This window comes from Schistocerca nitens, chromosome 4 (assembly GCF_023898315.1).
Source record: "Schistocerca nitens isolate TAMUIC-IGC-003100 chromosome 4, iqSchNite1.1, whole genome shotgun sequence".
Classification (NCBI taxonomy): Eukaryota; Metazoa; Arthropoda; class Insecta; order Orthoptera; family Acrididae; genus Schistocerca; species Schistocerca nitens.
In genome coordinates this window covers 80,820,753-80,839,017 of record NC_064617.1, presented here as the reverse complement: position 1 = coordinate 80,839,017, position 18,265 = coordinate 80,820,753, and the positions used below count along the sequence as shown (strand labels likewise).

General features: G+C 41.7%; 1 protein-coding gene across 2 annotated transcripts in view; it reads left to right on the top strand.

Moving 5' to 3' along the window:
- The window catches only part of LOC126252965 (tubulin polymerization-promoting protein homolog), a 190,764-nt gene extending 174,809 nt beyond the window's left edge, over window positions 1-15,955 (top strand). For both annotated transcript variants that reach the window (XM_049953981.1, XM_049953982.1), the window contains exons 3-4: window positions 2,982-3,111; window positions 15,658-15,955. In XM_049953981.1, the coding sequence (XP_049809938.1) occupies window positions 2,982-3,111; window positions 15,658-15,858 (331 nt within the window). In that variant the 3' untranslated portion in view covers window positions 15,859-15,955. The remainder of the gene's footprint in view (window positions 1-2,981; window positions 3,112-15,657) is intronic.
- Window positions 15,956-18,265: the final 2,310 nt, after the last annotated feature.

Genomic DNA, 18,265 nt, shown 5'->3' with positions numbered 1-18,265 from the left:
AGACTGGTTTGATGCAGCTCTCCATGCTACTCTATCCTGTGCAAGCTTCTTCATCTCCCAGTACCTACTGCAGCCTACATCTTTCTGAATCTGTTTAGTGTATTCACCTGTTGGTCTCCCTCTACGATTTTCACCGTCCACGCTGCCCTACAATACTAAATTGGTGATCCCCTGATGCCTCAGAACATGTCCCTCTTTTAGTCAAGTTGTGCCACATACTTCTCTTCCCCCCAATTCTATTCAATACCTCCTCATTAGTTATGTGATCTACCCATCTAATCTTCAGCATTCTTCCGTAGCAACATATTTCCCAAGCTTCTATTCTCTTCTTGTCTAAACTATTTATCGTCCAAGTTTCACTTCCATACATGGCTACACTCCATACAAATACATTCAGAAAAGATTACCTGACACTGAAATCTATACTCGATGTCAACAAATTTCTCTTCTTCAGGAACGCTTTCCTTGCCATTGCCAGTCTACATTTTATATCCTCAGTTATTTTGCTCCCCAAATAGCAAAACTCATTTACTACTTTAAGCGTCTCATTTCCTATTGTAGTTCCCTCAGCATCACCCGATTTAATTCGATTACATTCCATTATCCTCGTTTTGCTTTTGTTGATGCTCATCTTATATCTTCCTTTCAAGACACTGTCCATTCTGTTCAGCTGCTCTTCCAGGTCGTTTGCTGTCTCTGACAATTACAATGCCATCGGTGAACCTCAAAGTTTTTATTTCTTCTTCATGGATTTTAATTCCTACACCGAATTTTTGTTTTGTTTCCTTTACCCCTTGCTCAATATACAGATTGAATAACATCGGGGATGCACTACAAATCAAAAATTTTCGAACAAAAGCTAAATTAAACATTGACAGTTTCAATTTTGCTGTAAATACTGTTTCTTGTTAAGTAACAGGCCGAAGAATAACTCTGCAGAACAAAAATATTCCATAGATTACGTGGCTCTCACTCAGTTTCTAGACGGTTCACCACTTCCGGTTTTTAGGGGAGTATAGTATGACACTGATGACATGCGCAAACAAAGTGATGGAAATTAGGTAATGCCCGATAGATATGCAACACATCTAATGTACAGGCAAAGCGGTTTCGATCTTAACTGACCAAGGGTATTTGGAAAACTACCGTCTCTGCGCTTACTTATGATAGCCTGTGGTAGTTTCACAACTGTGCGTCTGAAACTTCACTTGCGACAGACCGTGCTGTTGTTTGCCGTTCACAAAGGACTGTAACAAGTGGCAGGGGGAAGCTGGAGGTGTAGAAGGGGGAAGAGGATTTCCCTGTCAAAAATCGGCTGATTTAGACGAATTTGCCCGTGCCAGTTTCCTCTAGTTCTTGAATATTATACACATCGCGAAAAGAAGAAAGTTTACATCTGGGATGTTATTTTCCGTCTAGTTTATGTTTGCAATGTTCCCTACAGACGAGAGAAATAAATTAAAGTTGTCATTTGTCTCCAATTCTGTCAGTTAACATGTTCTAGTCATCTTGTACGATATCATCACACTTTTGTATTATTTCCTTTTTTTTAATGAATACCCTTTTCTGTTCAATTATTGTCATCAAACGCAGATACTCAAGCAATTATACAGTTTTTCCCTACTGCTATAGAGGACAGGCGCAGTAATAACTCGTTTAAAATGGACTCAAACTCGTGTCCGGAGCTTTGCAAAACAGTTCACTTTGAGATCACGATGGTCTGTGCGCCGTGTTGTGTACAGACGCGGGTCTACCGCCATCTTGGTCTGGGGCTGTTCGTGAGACGTCATGACACTTCTTCCGCGAATGGCGAGCACTATTTCGAACACAGTTCGCTGTTGCTAAATGTACTTTGGGACACAACAGTGTAACGGTCGCCTTACCGTAGTAGGCCGGGAGACCATGACAAAAGAGTACAATTGTTTTGTATTACTTGGTGTTTTAACACATTGTTATTGACGACACAACAGACAAAAGCCCATTCTATTCTGGGACATGTGACGTCCAATCACTTTTAAACGTGTCGTAAAACGTAATGTCGGGAAACTATCATATACTAGCTACAACCTTTTTATGCATTGTATCTAGTGTTATTAATAATAGCAATAGTGTATTGTAAATATTAAAAAATAAACTTACTTTAAAAATATAAATTTGTTTATTATTACGAATATTTTTAAATAGTCAGACTTGAAAGGAGTACTATATAAATCAAAGACATAGAACAAAACGAGTAAAACTTTGGCGAAGAGCAGTTTTTGATACTGGGCTTTTGTTTGTTAGGCCATCAATAACAACATATTAAAGCGTCAAGTAGCATTACGTTGTTGTACTTCTTCTCACGGGTTCCCGTACCATTGGAACCAATCAGTGCCCTAGACTGGGAGAGAAGTGAACACTAGAATCCGACACCAACCTTTCAGGGATCTCCAGTTCTAGGGAACTGTGTCAAAGTGACTCGAAAGACTTTCCTCGGCGTCTCGTAGTAATACTGATCGGTTGTTCAACATGCTACGTCCCACTCGCAATATTCTACTTTGAACATTTTGACTGTTCACCTAATTGTTTTGAAACTTTGTGCGAGATTAAAACTATGTGCCGGATAGATACTCAAACCTGGGAGCTTTACCTTTTGCTGGCAAGTCAACAAGCACGTCTCGTGACCCGCCCACAAAGCTTAACTTCCGTCAGAACCTTCCAAACTCCACAGAACTTCTCCTGCATGCATTTTGGGAGTAGTACACATAGAGGAAAGTATGCAGTGGAGAAATGACTTTGCCATAGCCTAGACGACTGTTTCCAGAATGAATTTTCACTGTGCAGCAAGGAGAGCGCTGATTTCAATGTGTGCAGGAGAACTTCTGTGAAGTTTCATAACCACTAAACGTACGTTTACGTCCTCAAATAGCCAAACGCTTTTCAGAAACTTTAGTTGTATGTCTCCTGAAGAAAATGCGGTGACTTATCGCTGATGATTTCAGGTCCAAAACTTTAAAGTACAGCGATTATGTGAAATTCATCGAGGAGCTAGCCAGGCAGAAGAAGATGGAGCCGCAGCAAATAATGGACAAGATGCTTAACTGCGGACCGCCGGGCACCGCAGGCGCTACGGTAAGCTACTCACTACACACACTAAAACTCGCCACACACAGGGGGCGTGTCCACCCCCTAGTCTAGTGTTAAAAAAAAAAACTACTGCTACCACAACAACTTTTTTACTGCAGTAATGAATATCATAGAATGTATTCTGCTCCTGAACTAGGTTTTACATTCCGTAAGAATAGTCCCGAATTCCAAGAAATAAGGGTCTCAGCAATTTCTGCAAAATCTGATGTTTTATACGCAGAATATTGAAGATTTTATCTTTTAAAAAGGGATACATAGTCTAGTCAAATGGTTTATTTCTGGTAAAGCACTTGCCCGAGTTTGAGTCTGGGTCTGGCACACTGTTTTAATCTGCCAGGAAGTTTCATATCAGCGTACACTCCGTTGCAGAGTGAAAATCTCATTCTGGAAACATCCCCCAAGCTGTGGCTAAGCCACGTCTCCGCAGTATCCTTTCTTCCAGGAGTGCTAGTTCTGCAAGGTTCGCAGAAGAGCTTCTGTAAAATTTGGAAGGTAAGAGACGAGGTGCTGGCAGAATTGAAATTGTGAGGATGGGTCGTGAGTCGTGCTTGGGGAGCTCAGATGGTAAAGCACTTACCCGCGCAAGGCGAAGGTCCCGAGTTCGAGGCTCGGTCCGGCACACATTTTTGTTCTGCCAGGAAGTTTCATATCAGCGCACACTCCTCTGCAGAGTGAAAATCTCATTCTGAAAAGCGGCCTGCTTTTGGCCCTTCTGCAAAAACATCAAAAACGCCTACTTCCACCCCCAACAACTCGAAAAATATACAAGTTATCAGCCAAAGCACCTGCACCACGTGAAAGTACGTAAGATTTCCCGCAAGAGGCGTCTGTAACATTAAATTTTCTCGTAGGGGAGGGGGGAACAAAGTGAAAATTACGAAAAATATCTTCTACACCTACTGCCAAACGTACCGTCCCACCTCTCTATCCCTCATCATCGATATACTTTCGCTGTATTACGCTTAAAAGATGTTGTTTTGACTGAAGTGATGGGAAAATATGTTTGATGATACGTTAACAAATTATATTTACTGCTTATTGCGCACATGAGCCTGAATAGAAAGATGAATATGAAATCTATTTTGTGTGTGTGTGTGTGTGTGTGTGTGTGTGTGTGTGTGTGTGTGTGTGTGTGTGTGAAATCTTATGGGACTTAACTGCTAATGTCATCAGTCCCTAAGCTTACACACTACTTAACCTAAATTATCCTAAGGACAAACACACACACCCATGCCCGAGGGAGGACTCGAACCTCCGCCGGGATCCGCCGCACATGAAATCTATGTGTAGTAATGTACATGTGTCACGAAATGAGAGGATGTCAGCACAGGATTTGGTCATCAATTTGAATAGGATCTCTATCTGGAAAAGAAAGGAGGCATTTAGTGATAGAATGTGAATTCAAAAGACATTTGAATAAATTCTTCTACTGATGTTGGGTGCACATTTTATTTGCTCGTCTCCATTTGGCGGTCGGTGACCCAGGCAATGTTTCTTGGGCACTAGAAACTCTATTTGAGGCGTCTTGGGCATTTGAAGATCCAGATAAAGGGCCAGGGGCTACGGAATATCCAGGCTGTGCAATGAATTGTTGCTCTTCAGCTGAAAAAACTGTAATTGAATAATTAACGTTATGACCCATAAAGAATGCTGCAAAATACACTGTCGGAAAAAATTAATACACCCTTCAAAGGTTTCCAATTCACTCAAGCCCTACAGTTGCAACAATGCATGTGGAGTACATGAAATGATTACATTTACAGATAAATAGCGCAAGCAGTTCTGAGGTACTACGTATTAAACCACGCTGAAACACCGATATCAGTACGTGGTGTAACCTCCACGGGCAGCAATGGACGCGCCAGCTCTGGCATCCGGTCAACCGTACAGATGGCGAATACTGTCACGTCATGCCACGCCTGCTCGATCGGTTCACGTCGTTGTGTAATAATTGCTGGCTGACGACTCACAGGAGCTACTTCCCGCCCCATCATATACCACACATGCTTAATTGAAGACAATCTCTTTTATATATCGTAACATTAATCACTCAATTACAATTTTTTCAGTTGAGGAACAACAGCTCACTTTTCAACCTGGACATTTCCCTGCCCCTGGCCCTTTGCCTGGACCTTTCAGTGCGCGAGACCCCTCACCTGGACCTTCTAGTACCAACAGGCAAACGGAGGCAAGTGAATAAAATGTGCAGATGGCATCAGTACAGGAATTTCTTCATACATAGATAGTTCACGATATAACCAAGCCGGCCGCTGTGGCCGAGCGGTTCTAGGCGCTTCAGTCCGGAACTGCGCTGCTGCTACGGTCGCAGGTTCGAATCCTGCCTCGGGCATGGGTATGTGTGATGTCCTTAGGTTAGCTAGGTTTAAGTAGTTGTAAGTCTAGGGGACTGATGACCTCAGATGTTAAGTGCTTAGAGCCATTTGAACCATTTGATATAACTAAACTGTCTTTTGGAAACTGGAAATTTGTGGTAAGGTCTTATTGGACCGAACCGCTGAGGTCATCGGTCCCTAAGCCTACACACTATTTAATGTAACTTAAACTGACTTACGCTATGGACAACACACACATCCATGCCCGATGGAGGACTCGAACCTCCGACCGGGGGAGCGGCACGGGTCGTTACAGGGTGCCTGAGACAACGCGGCTACCCCGCGCGGCCAACTGTCGTTTGAATTCACATTCTGTCACTAAAATGCCTTCTTTCTTTTTCACATAAAGAACCTACTCGAAGTAACGACCCAATTCTGTGCTAGACATTCACTTATTTCATAACACATGTACTACTTATAGATTTCTATTCAGTCTCATGTGCTCAATATGTAGTAAATATAATTTGTTACTGTTTCATCAAACATGTTTTCCCATCGATTCAATCAAAACAAACTCCTTTAAGCGCCGCACACCGAAAGTATATCGACGATGAGAGGTGGAAGAATTCGTCTGACTGTAGGGCGCAGAAGATATTTTTCGTAATTTTCACTTTGCTCCCTTCCCCCTTATGAGAAAATTTAATGTTACAGACGTCTCTTGCGGGAAATTTAATGTACTTTCACGTGGTTTAGATGCTCGTGCTGATAACATGTATATTTTTCGAGTTGTTGGGGGTGGATGTGGTCGTTTCTGACGTTTTCACAGAATTGCCAGAAACTCGCTTCTTTTCAGCGCACTCTAGCGCCGATATCGTCCGTCAGAAAATCAAATCTCCCTACTGAATTTTGTAGGAAAATTTGTATACTTTAATTTTGTATCAAATGATCATCTCCGAAAAGACGCGCAATTTTAGATATAAAAAACGAGAAAAATGAAAAAAGTGCTATTAAGGAGCGAGAAGTCTTGGCTGCAGTATTAACAACGTAACCAAGATTGCTGTTTTTTCGTATCGCACGTACTGGTTGCTGCACGAACCCAGTTATGAACTGGAAAAAGTGCGATGATTTTGAGGTTTTGGGGTTTTTTATCATGAATCCGACCTCTTAAAGGGCAGCAGACATGAAATTCGGATTCAGCACCCCAAGAAGCATACATGACCAAGAGAAAAAGCCTTCCGCGATTTTGTTACGAAAACGGCTGTTTTGAACACCAATTGACAGGACTGCTAGAGCATTCATTATCTATTTAGTATGCGGCTGTATCAGTCCTAGAGAAGAAATGAATAGGACCTTTTCTGCAGGAAATTTTAGGTTAATTTTGTACGGGGATACATTTTCGCTAGAGGCGGCTGTTTTAAAGTTATTCAAGAAAAACAGAAGTGACCTTCAAACGCACCCCTACCCCCTCATTCAGTATGTTTTTCATGGCACCCCTTCGTACCATTGTACAAATCTCCTATGACTGAATCGAAGTCATTCAACTGCCACTATGGAGTTTCTACTGCATCCGCAACTTTGGTACCACTGACGCGATGAGAGATTAGGTACCATTTTGGCATAGTGCCTACCTTTAATTTCGTAAGACTATTGGAGGTCTCCGTTCCATAGGCCCTGATTACAGTGCCTGTGGTATGAAGAATATCGTCAGGTGGCACTTTATTATATTTCACTAAACCAAATTACACAGCTTCCTTGGCCCGAGTATCTACTTTTTCATTTCCCTGTATTCCGCTATGCGCCTTCACCCAAAACATAATGGTCGTCTTAATTGCGAGGGAAAGCCCCTGAACTGCTTCCATAATCCGGTATATATGGTGTTAATTAAGAGTGATACTTTTTAAAATTTGGAAAAGGAAACCCTCATTGTATCAAAGTAAATGGTGCTTTATTTTGAAGCTATGCTCTGAACAAATGTCCACTACGACTTTGAACATACTGACGCACACGTCTTAATCAGTCTGTCCAACATCAGTGACGTCATGTCTGTGGTACCCTGAGGAATTTTCGCCTCCAAACGATCCAAAATTTGTAGCTTGTCAGCATAGATCCGGGATTTGATCTAGCCCCGTGGCGCCAGTTCACGGATCCACGTCTCCAGGTGATCCGGTCGCCAAACTTCTCCCTCACAAACTCGAGCTTAGCATCAGCTGAGTGGCACATAGCGCCATCCTGCTCGAATCACATGGTTCCAATATCTGTGGCCTCAAGTTCTGGCCACAGAAATTCTCGTAACGTGGATCCGTAGCGGTCACCGTTGCTGGTAACGGTTCTCCTCTTATCATAGGTTAATGAAAGACCCTTTACTAGATAATGCTGAGTGTGAATCTGATAAAATTATGATTGTTTCTTCTTTAACTTCTTTTGCGTATTTAAATTTCTCTAAAATCGCTATATGTTCTGCACTTCGTCGTAATGGCCAGCCAGGCTGACTCATTATTGCCCCAGGAGTTGGCAGCTCTGAGTACAAAATTCCCCATCCTGTATGCTCCCATGTCACCTACTAATAAAAGCACGTACTCTTTGTAGTATCCCTTTGAGCCACGAATTATTTCATTGTTTAAAACTGAATTGAAACTATATTTTTCTGATATAATTATATCAGTTAAAACGCAGTAAAATATTTGTTTTTATTTTTATGTGTCGTTGGAGCACAAACTGACTGTTTCGGTGCGAAATAACTGTAGCAATACCAACTTCATTAGACCTGTAAGTAAAAATTGTCACCTTTTTTAAAATCACAAATGAACATTTTTAATTACATGAACCATGTGTCAAACAAAAGTATTATTGCAATATAAACAGAATTGAGACCACAATCACAAAAACAGAATCCAAAATATATTATTTTATGACGATCCTTCATTTCAAACATGTAAAAAAAAAGATCCTTTCCGTTCTTCACTATTTATGATGCAGCTGAAAGCATTCGCTCACCTTCGTCATAAAAATCGGACTTTGCATATGGAACACGTCCTTTGCTTCGTTTAGGATTTTGTTTGCCACTGCAGTGGGCACAACGTTTAGAAGCGCTCTTCCCAGGCATGTGTGTTATTTTATCAGTATCATATGCATTGCCTTTCGAAAGGTAGGGCTTCAAGTGATTTCTTGGGTAATCTAAGTTCCATCTACTCAAAGGAGGGTAGACTATTCTGCGTCACCATATCTTGCATCTCTTGCTTTGGCGGTCAGTGGCATATTTTGCCTTCAATATTACTGTTTAGCCAACGAATTGCATATTTTTGTTGTAGTCCTTGACCATTTTTGGGCAGTTGATTGTACAGTAGTTATGCTTCCATCTATCCTTTTTATTTATCGACTTCATCGAGTAAACATCACAATAATTTAAAAACGACATATATCTAAGAGTATTTCACAATAATATCACCGATTTATAAAGTTATTCGGTAATGTGTTATGTTTTCAAAGATTCACAACATACTTAATCTCAAAAATAAAAAAGATTCGCAACATGGTGCGTCTTCTTTTTCTTTATGTTATTTCATCCCTCACAACCTATGCGCGCCAGGGGGGTGGGCTGTCAGTGATACAATACTCCGCTCTTCATCCAAGAGTATTCATAAAGATATAACAAAGACTATACAAAAATATGAGAACTGTTTACTTTTTAAATTAAAAAGATGAATGATGGTCAGCTAAAAGGACAAAAAATATATACAGCTAGCTAAATGCATGCTGCTTCACTCATGTACACTGTATGGCGTGCAGAGATTTTTTGTTTTTATTCAATCGAACTTCTAAGTTTTTCACAAACTGCAACACCTTCTAAGTTTGTCGCTCTAATTAAGGCCATATAAGCATGTCCTTTTCCGAATTTACTTCTGAGCAAAAAGCGATTCTGGTAGCTGCAGTTTAAAGTTTTTGTTAATCATGCCGTGTGCTTGTGGAGATATTTCCATAGCAACTTTCATCCACTAACAAATATTTCTGTATATCTAACCAAATTTAGCTTTAAATTTTTTTTAATCTAATGAAATATTTTCATCCCCTATTGCGCTCCCTTAGGGGTTGAATTTCCAGAAACACTGAAGTATTTTTTTAATTTCTAACTGAGAAGTCAAATATCAGTTGTCTTAGATGTAAACCTTAAAAATCCTTTAGTAGTCCTATAGCAATTATTTATTTTCAAAAATCTCTCACCCACTATTTTACCCTCTTAGTGGTTGTATTTCCATAAATCCAGAAACACGTATTTTTTTATTTTCTGACTGAGAAACCAAACACCTATTTTCAAATATATAGCTTTAGAAATGCTTTAACAATGAAATCTTTTCATAAAACGTTTCACCCCCTATTTTAACCTATTATGCGTTTCACCCCCTATTTTACCCATTAGGGGTTGAATTTAAAAAACCAGTTACATGCATATGTTTTATTTCTAACAGAGATGCCAAATACAAAATTCCATAGATTTAGCTTAAAAATGCTTGCACAATGAAATATTTCCATAAAAACTTTCATCCCCCATTTCACCCCCATAGGGTTCAAATGGCTCTGAGCACTATGGGACTTAACATCTATGGTCATCAGTCCCCTAGAACTACTTAAACCTAACTAACCTAAGGACATCACACAACACCCAGCCATCACGAGGCAGAGAAAATTCCTGACCCCGCCGGGAATCGAACCCAGGAACCCGGGCGTGGGAAGCGAGAACGCTACCGCACGACCACGAGATGCGGGCCCCCCATAGGGGTTGAATTCAGAAAACAATGAAATAATTTTGAGAAGCCAAATTTAAATTTTCATAGATTTAGCTTTAAAAATGCTTTCATAACAAAATATATTCATAAAAGATCTCATCCCCTATTTCACCCCCTTGTTGTTGTTATGGTCTTCAGTCCTGAGACTGGTTTGATGCAGCTCTCCATGCTACTCTATCCTGTGCAAACTTCTTCATCTCCCAGTACGTACTGCAACCTACATCCTTTTGTACCTGTTTAGTGTATGCATCTCTTGGTCTCCCTCTACGATTTTTACCCTCCACGCTGCCCTCCAATACTAAATTGGTGATCACTTGAAGCCTCAGAATATGTCCTACCAACCGATCCCATCTTCTAGTCAATTTGTGCCACAAACTTCTCTTTTCCCCAATCCTATTCAATACCTCCTCATTAGTTATATGGTCTACCCATCTAATCTTCAGCAGTCTTCTGTAGCACCATATTTCAAAAGCTTCTATTCTCTTCCTGTCCAAACTAGTTATCGTCCATGTTTCACTTACATACATGGCTACACTCCATACAAATACTTTCAGAAACGACTTCCTAACACTTAATTCTATACTCTATGTTAACAAACTTATCTTCTTCAGAAACGCTTTCCTTGCCATTGCCAGTCTACATTTTTATTTCTTCTCCATGGATTTTAATACTTACTCCGGATTTTTCATTTGTTTCCTTCCCTGCTTGCTCAATATACAGATTGAGTAACATCGGGGAGAGGCTACAACCCTGTCTCACTCCCTTCGCAACCACTGCTTCCCTTTCATGTCCCTCGACTCTTATAACTGCCATCTGGTTTCTGTGCAAATTGTAAATAGCCTTTCGCTCCCTATATTTTACCCCTGCCACCTTTAGAATTTGAAAGAGAGTATTCCAGTCAATATTGTCAAAAGATTTCTCTAAGGCTACAAATGCTAGAAACGTAGGTTTGCCTTTCCTTAATCCAGCTTCTAAGATAAGTCGTAGGGTCAGTATTGCCTCACGTGTTCCAACATTTCTACGGAATCCAAACTGATCTTCCCCGCGGTCGGCTTCTACCAGTTTTTCCATTCGTCTGTAAAGAATTCGCGTTAGTATTTTGCATCCGTGACTTATTAAACTGATTGTTTGGCAATTTCCACATCTGTCAGCACCTGCTTCCTTTGGGATTGGAATTATTATATTCTTCTTGAAGTCTGAGGGTATTTCGCCTGTCTCATACATCTTGCTCACCAGATGGTAGAGTTGTGTCAGGACTGGCTCTCCCAAGGCTGTCAGTAGTTTTACGGAATGTTGTCTACTCCCGGGGACTTGCTTTGACTCAGGTCGTTCAGTGCTCTGTCAAACTCTTCACGCAGTATCGTATCTCCCATTTCATCTTCATCTACATCCTCTTCCATTTCCATAATATTGTCCTCAAGTAACTCGCCCTTGTATAGACCCTCTATATACTCCTTCCACCTTTCTGCTTTCCCTTCTTTGCTTAGAAATGGGTTACCATCTGAGCTCTTGATATTCATAAAAGTGGTTCTCTTTTCTCCAAAGGTCTCTTTAATTTTCCTGTAGGCAGTATCTATCTTACCCCTAGTGAGATAAGCCTCTACATCCTGACATTTGTCCTCTAGCCATCCCTGCGTAGCCACTTTGCACTTCCTGTCGATCTCATTTTTGAGACGTTAGTAATCCTTTTTGCCTGCTTCATGTACTGCATTTTTATATTTTCTCTTTTCATCAATTAAATTCAATATTTCTTCTGTTACCCAAGGATTTCTACTAACCCTCGTCTTTTTACCTACTTGATCCTCTGCTGCCTTCACTACTTCATCTCTCAAAGCTACCCATTCTTCTTCTACTGTATTTCTTTCCCCCATTCCTGTCAATTGTTCCCTTATGCTCTCCCTGAAACTCTGTACAACCTCTGGTTTAGTCTGTTTATCCAGGTCCCATCCCCTTAAATTCCCACCTTTTTGCAGTTTCTTCAGTTTTAATCTACAGTCCACATCAGTCCCTGGAAATGTCTTACAATTTAAAACCTGGTTCCTAAGGGTTCAATTTCCAAAAACACTAAAAAACGTATTTTTCTATTTGTAACCGAGAAATCAAATACCAGTGTTCATATATGCAGCTGTAAAAGTACTTTAGTAGCTCTTTAATAATGACAAACTTAAAAGAAACTTTCATCCACTATTTCACCCACATAGGGATAAAAACGCTGATGCATGTTTTTTTTTTTTTTTTTTTTTAATTTCTGACTGAGAAACCCAATGCACATTTTCGTAGGTCTAGCCTGAAAGTAGTCTTAATAACAACATTTTTCAAAAAGCCCTTCATCCCCTGTTTCACCCCCTTAGGGTTGGAATTTCGGAAAATCCCTTCTTAAACGACACCTACAGTATAAGATCCACATCATCTCGAAATGTCAAGTTTCTGTGCTTAGTGGTTTGGGATTGGTTAAAGATGAGCCAGTTAGTCAATCAATCACACAGGACATTGCTTTTTATGTAAGGAGATTTTAAAAACACAATTGTTATGAGGTGGTAGTCTTCTGTGAAAAAAGCACTGGGGCACTGCACTTTCACTTAATAACTGAAAGACTTGCACTGGGTGAGATATGTTGTAGGAGGAGAGAATATATTGCATAGAGATTGAAGGGTGCAGGTAAAGTGATGGAGGTGTGTGAAGTAGGGAAACTATGCAGATGATAGGTAGGAGGTAAAGCAGGTAGTGGGAACACAGATGGTGGGAAGGAGAGGGCAAGGAGGAGTCATGGTGTGTGGGAAGGGTAGTTGGTACAAGAAGAAAGGGACAAGGGTAGGTGGAGAGGAGAAAGGAGAAGGAAGCCCTGTTGTGATGTCAGATAGGCGAGGAATGTAACCAGTTGGTAGGCAGGATAAATATCGAGGTGGATCTCATTGTGTTGGTGAGGGAGTTGATGTTGCATTGTGATAGGATGCAGAGTGTGTGTAGATGTAGGGACAAAAGGGTGTTTTTGTGAAGGCACGGCAGCATACCGAGGTTGGTGATGTGAGGCAAGACTGTGGAGTATTGGAATCTAGTTTGCAGGTAGTATAGGAGTTGTGGAGGTGTTCAGTGTGAGTGAGGAGGGATGGGAATTTTTTAGATGGTAGAAGGTCCATGTGGGGGAAGGTAAACAGATGCAGAAAGCGAGGCAGAGTAGATGGTGTTTGAGGCTCTAGAGGAACTTATAGAACTTTGGTGAGGCAGATATCCATGCAAGATCTGCATAGCAGAGGTTGAGTCGGATCAGGATTTTGCAGATGTGGAGAGCTGTGGAGTGGTGTATAATCCGCAAGTTCAGCCTATTAGCAGTTTTAGTCTACTGTGGGCTTTCTATTGGATGGTTAGTAGGTTGGGTTTCCACGTTAGTTGATGGTTGAGGATTGTGCAGGATATTTTAGTGTGTTGGTTAACTGGATAGGACTGTTGTACATGGTAAGGTAGAAGTCATGGAGGCAGCAGGTGTGGGTGGTTCGTCACATAATTATTGGCTGGGTTTTGGATGTGTTGATTTTAGGGAGTCATTGGTTACATCAGGAGGTAAACTGATTGAAGTAGATTTGAAAGGATCGTTAGGGGAGTATAGGGCAGAGGGCGAGGAAAGCGGTGTCATCAGCAAAGGAGGTGGCTCAGTCGGTTCGATTGAAACCACTGACATAAATGTAAGCGTTCCTTAGTAAAACTTTTGATACTTAATATTATCTAATATTTAGAAACTGTCAATATTGCTGATCATATAAAATAGAAAAAGTCTTTCCTTAATTACAAAAAACACGATTACTACAAAAACCGAGTGAATTTTATGTTGAGTTTTATTTGTTTGAAGTAGAGCAGCATCTGCTTATAGCTCATAGTTCCTGTTTTGCCACAAGACAGCTGCACGGATCGATCATGTCACTATGGATACAGTGAGAAAGGACCATTTCAGTAGGCACAAAGCGGAAACATTAAGGTAGTTTCCCTGCGCAACTCTTAGGCTGAAAGGGGTATACTGTACTGTATTACTGTATAAGCACAATAAATAAAATTTCGATATCCGCTCTCCTTACTTATGTTGTAATTTTAATCGCCAGCAGGTATAACTGGACTAATATACGAGGGACTATCAATAAGTAATGCAATAAATTTTTTTCTCGGCCAATTTCTGCTGAAAAAAATGCAGAATTTGCTGTGGAACATCGTGGAATATTCCTGCTTCAGCTCCTATAGTTTCATGAAATTCCAATTGGTGGCGGTATTATAAGTAGCATTTAAAGTGGCGTCTGTAACCGAGCTGTGTTCCAAGCACAGTGCTGTCACTGAGTTTCGTTTGGTGGAAAATCAGCGCATCACAGATATTCATAGGCACCTTCAGAATGTCTACGGAGACCTGGCAGTGAACAGAAGCACGTCACTGCAGGTGATCAATGGATCAGTCAGATTCCTCGCTGTCCAACTGGACGCCACTGTTGGTAGTGCTGACACACTCGTCCACCAGTTGGGGTAGTCAAATGTGTGAACCCCTTGGGTTCCTCGCCGTCTAATAGAACACCATAAAAAGCAATGAAGGAACATCTGTACCAAATTACTTCGGTGTTACGAGGCTGATCGTGGCAAATTTTTGTCGAACATCGTCATAGGCGATGAAACATGGGTTAATCACTTCGAACCGGAAACAAAACTGCAATCCGTGGAGTGGCGCCACACGATCTCTCTTCTGAAGAAAAAAATTCGAAGCCGTATCCTCTGTTGGTAAAGTCATGACGACGGTCTTCAAGGACACTGAAGGCTCTATTCTGTTTGATGGCCTCCCTCATGGTGCAACGATCGACTCTGTAGTGTATCGAGATAGCTCCAGGATATCGAAGAAAAAACTTCAGCGTATTCATTGCCACAAAAATGCAAACAAACACTCCTTCTATGTGACAAGGCAAGGCCTAATACCACTCTACATACCTCAAACGAGCTCAGAAAACTTCACTGGACTGTTCTTTTTCATCCACCCTGTAGCCTGAATGACGCACCTTCCGACATCCATCTGTTTGGCCCAGGGAAAGATGCACTCTGCGAGAGGCTGTACGTGGATGATGGGGAATTTATTGATGCAGTAGTACGATGGCTCCGACGTTTACCGGTAGAGAGGTACCATACAGGCACACAATCTCTCACAGTAAGGTGATATTGAATGGCGATTATGTTGAAAAATAGGGTTTTCTAGCGAAAAGAGTGGGGAGTAATATGGTGTATTGGAATCCAGAATAAAACCATCGTGCTATCAGAAAATATGTGTTGCATTACTTATTGAATGCCCCTCGTAATTGCCTAAGCATGGGTAGCAGCAGCTTGTATTATTACCAGCTCAGTGAAAGTACAATAAAGGGAAAAAGAAGTTGTTAGCGTGCGCGATGTGCGTGTTGCAGCAAGCGCTGAAGACAGGCGTGGCGGCGGCGGCGACGGAGCGGCTGACGGACACGTCCAAGTACACGGGCAGCCACAAGCAGCGCTTCGACGAGAGCGGGCGCGGCCGGGGCATCGAGGGCCGCGAGGACATCGCCGACACCTCGGGCTACGTCACCGGCTACAAGGCCAAGGACACCTGGGACAAGACGCACCAGAAGTGACGCGCCGCCCTACTCCTACCCAAACCGTGTGTGCAAATTAAAAAGTTAGCTTGTCTGCTGTTCACTCAAAACGATAATAAAAATATTTTGGTATGAATCGTTTTATTGTTTCCGAAGTATTCACCTTGCGGTTTGTTAACTTTACTCTGCATTTGAACCAATGCCTTAGACATTATGTCTAACGTGACACTGGTGCCAGAAATCAGAAACACAGCGAGTACTAGTAGAGCGTTGAGGGTTGCATTCATTAGAAATAAAGGTGCCACTGTTAAGTCAGTGCTATACCAGCTTCCTCCGCTCCCACTGCAGTTCCACAAGTATGACGGATCTGAAGATGGAGGCACTGTGGCCACTTTCTGTTCGTCGACTCCCTCCTTACTGAAGTGTGGATCGGGGTAAAACTAGTCCCGACTTAGCACACAAGTCGAGTGTATGATCTTACTGTTGTAAAGTGGCACTGACAGAGCGAAAAGACTGACTGATAGTATTAGATTGCTCTAAGGATGCTTTGCTTTGTGAGACCTGAAGGGTATAAGATGAAAATTAAGTGATGCAGTGTATACAATTACAGCTGTACTCCTTTAGACGAAAACTTCCATACTATAGTCCACATTTCAGATGAAAAACAAACAAATTTCATTCATTGCTAACAAAGTAGATGTATTCTTGTTTATTTCACCTCCACCATGACGAAATATAATATGTGCTCCTTCAAATGAAAATTGGCCACAGACCGTCACTCATGTGTCCCTGTGACCAAACAGTGTACTATTTGTATATTGTTGTGGTCACGGCAACTTGCATTACATACAAATATACACACGCATATATAAATGTATCCATATGCATACACAGATGTATGTATATACAGGGTGTTTCAAAAATGACCGGTATATTTCAAACGGCAATAAAAACTAAACGAGCAGCGATAGAAATACACCGTTTGTTGCAATATGCTTGGGACAACAGTACATTTTCAGGCAGACAAACTTTCGAAATTACAGTAGTTACAATTTTCAACACAGATGGCGCTGCGGTCTGGGAAACTCTATAGTACGATATTTTCCACATATCCACCATGCGTAGCAATAATATGGCGTAGTCTCTGAATGAAATTACCCGAAACCTTTGACAACGTGTCTGGCGGAATGGCTTCACATGCAGATGAGATGTACTGCTTCAGCTGTTCAATTGTTTCTGGATTCTGGCGGTACACCTGGTCTTTCAAGTGTCCCCACAGAAAGAAGTCACAGGGGTTCATGTCCGGCGAATAGGGAGGCCAATCCACGCCGCCTCCTGTATGTTTCGGATAGCCCAAAGCAATCACACGATCATCGAAATATTCATTCAGGAAATTAAAGACGTCGGCCGTGCGATGTGGCCGGGCACCATCTTGCATAAACGACGAGGTGTTCGCAGTGTCATCTAAGGCAGTTTGTACCGCCACAAATTCACGAAGAAGGTCCAGATAGCGTGATGCAGTAATCGTTTCGGATCTGAAAAATGGGCCAATGATTCCTTTGGAAGAAATGGCGGCCCAGACCAGTAGTTTTTGAGGATGCAGGGACGATGGGACTGCAACATGGGGCTTTTCGGTTCCCCATATGCGCCAGTTCTGTTTATTGACGAAGCCGTCCAGGTAAAAATAAGCTTCGTCAGTAAACCAAATGCTGCCCACATGCATATCGCCGTCATCAATCCTGTGCACTATATCGTTAGCGAATGTCTCTCGTGCAGCAATGGTAGCGGCGCTGAGGGGTTGCCGCGTTTGAATTTTGTATGGATATAGGTGTAAACTCTGGCGCATGAGACGATACGTGGACGTTGGCGTCATTTGGACCGCAGCTGCAACACGGCGAACGGAAACCCGAGGCCGCTGTTGGATCACCTGCTGCACTAGCTGCGCGTTGCCCTTTGTGGTTGCCGTACGCGGTCGCCCTACCTTTCCAGCACGTTCATCCGTCACGTTCCCAGTCCGTTGAAATTTGTCAAACAGATCCTTTATTGTATCGCTTTTCGGTCCTTTGGTTACATTAAACCTCCATTGAAAACTTCGTCTTGTTGCAACAACACTGTGTTCTAGGCGGTGGAATTCCAACACCAGAAAAATCCTCTGTTCTAAGGAATAAACCATGTTGTCTACAGCACACTTGCACGTTGTGAACAGCACACGCTTACAGCAGAAAGACGACGTACAGAATGGCGCACCCACAGACTGCGTTGTCTTCTATATCTTTCACATCACTTGCAGCGCCATCTGTTGTTGAAAATTGTAACTACTGTAATTTCGAAAGATTGTCCGCCTGAAAATGTACTGTTGTCCCAAGCATATTGCAACAAACGGTGTATTTCTATCGCTGCTCGTTTAGTTTTTATTGCCGTTTTAAATATACCGGTCATTTTTGAA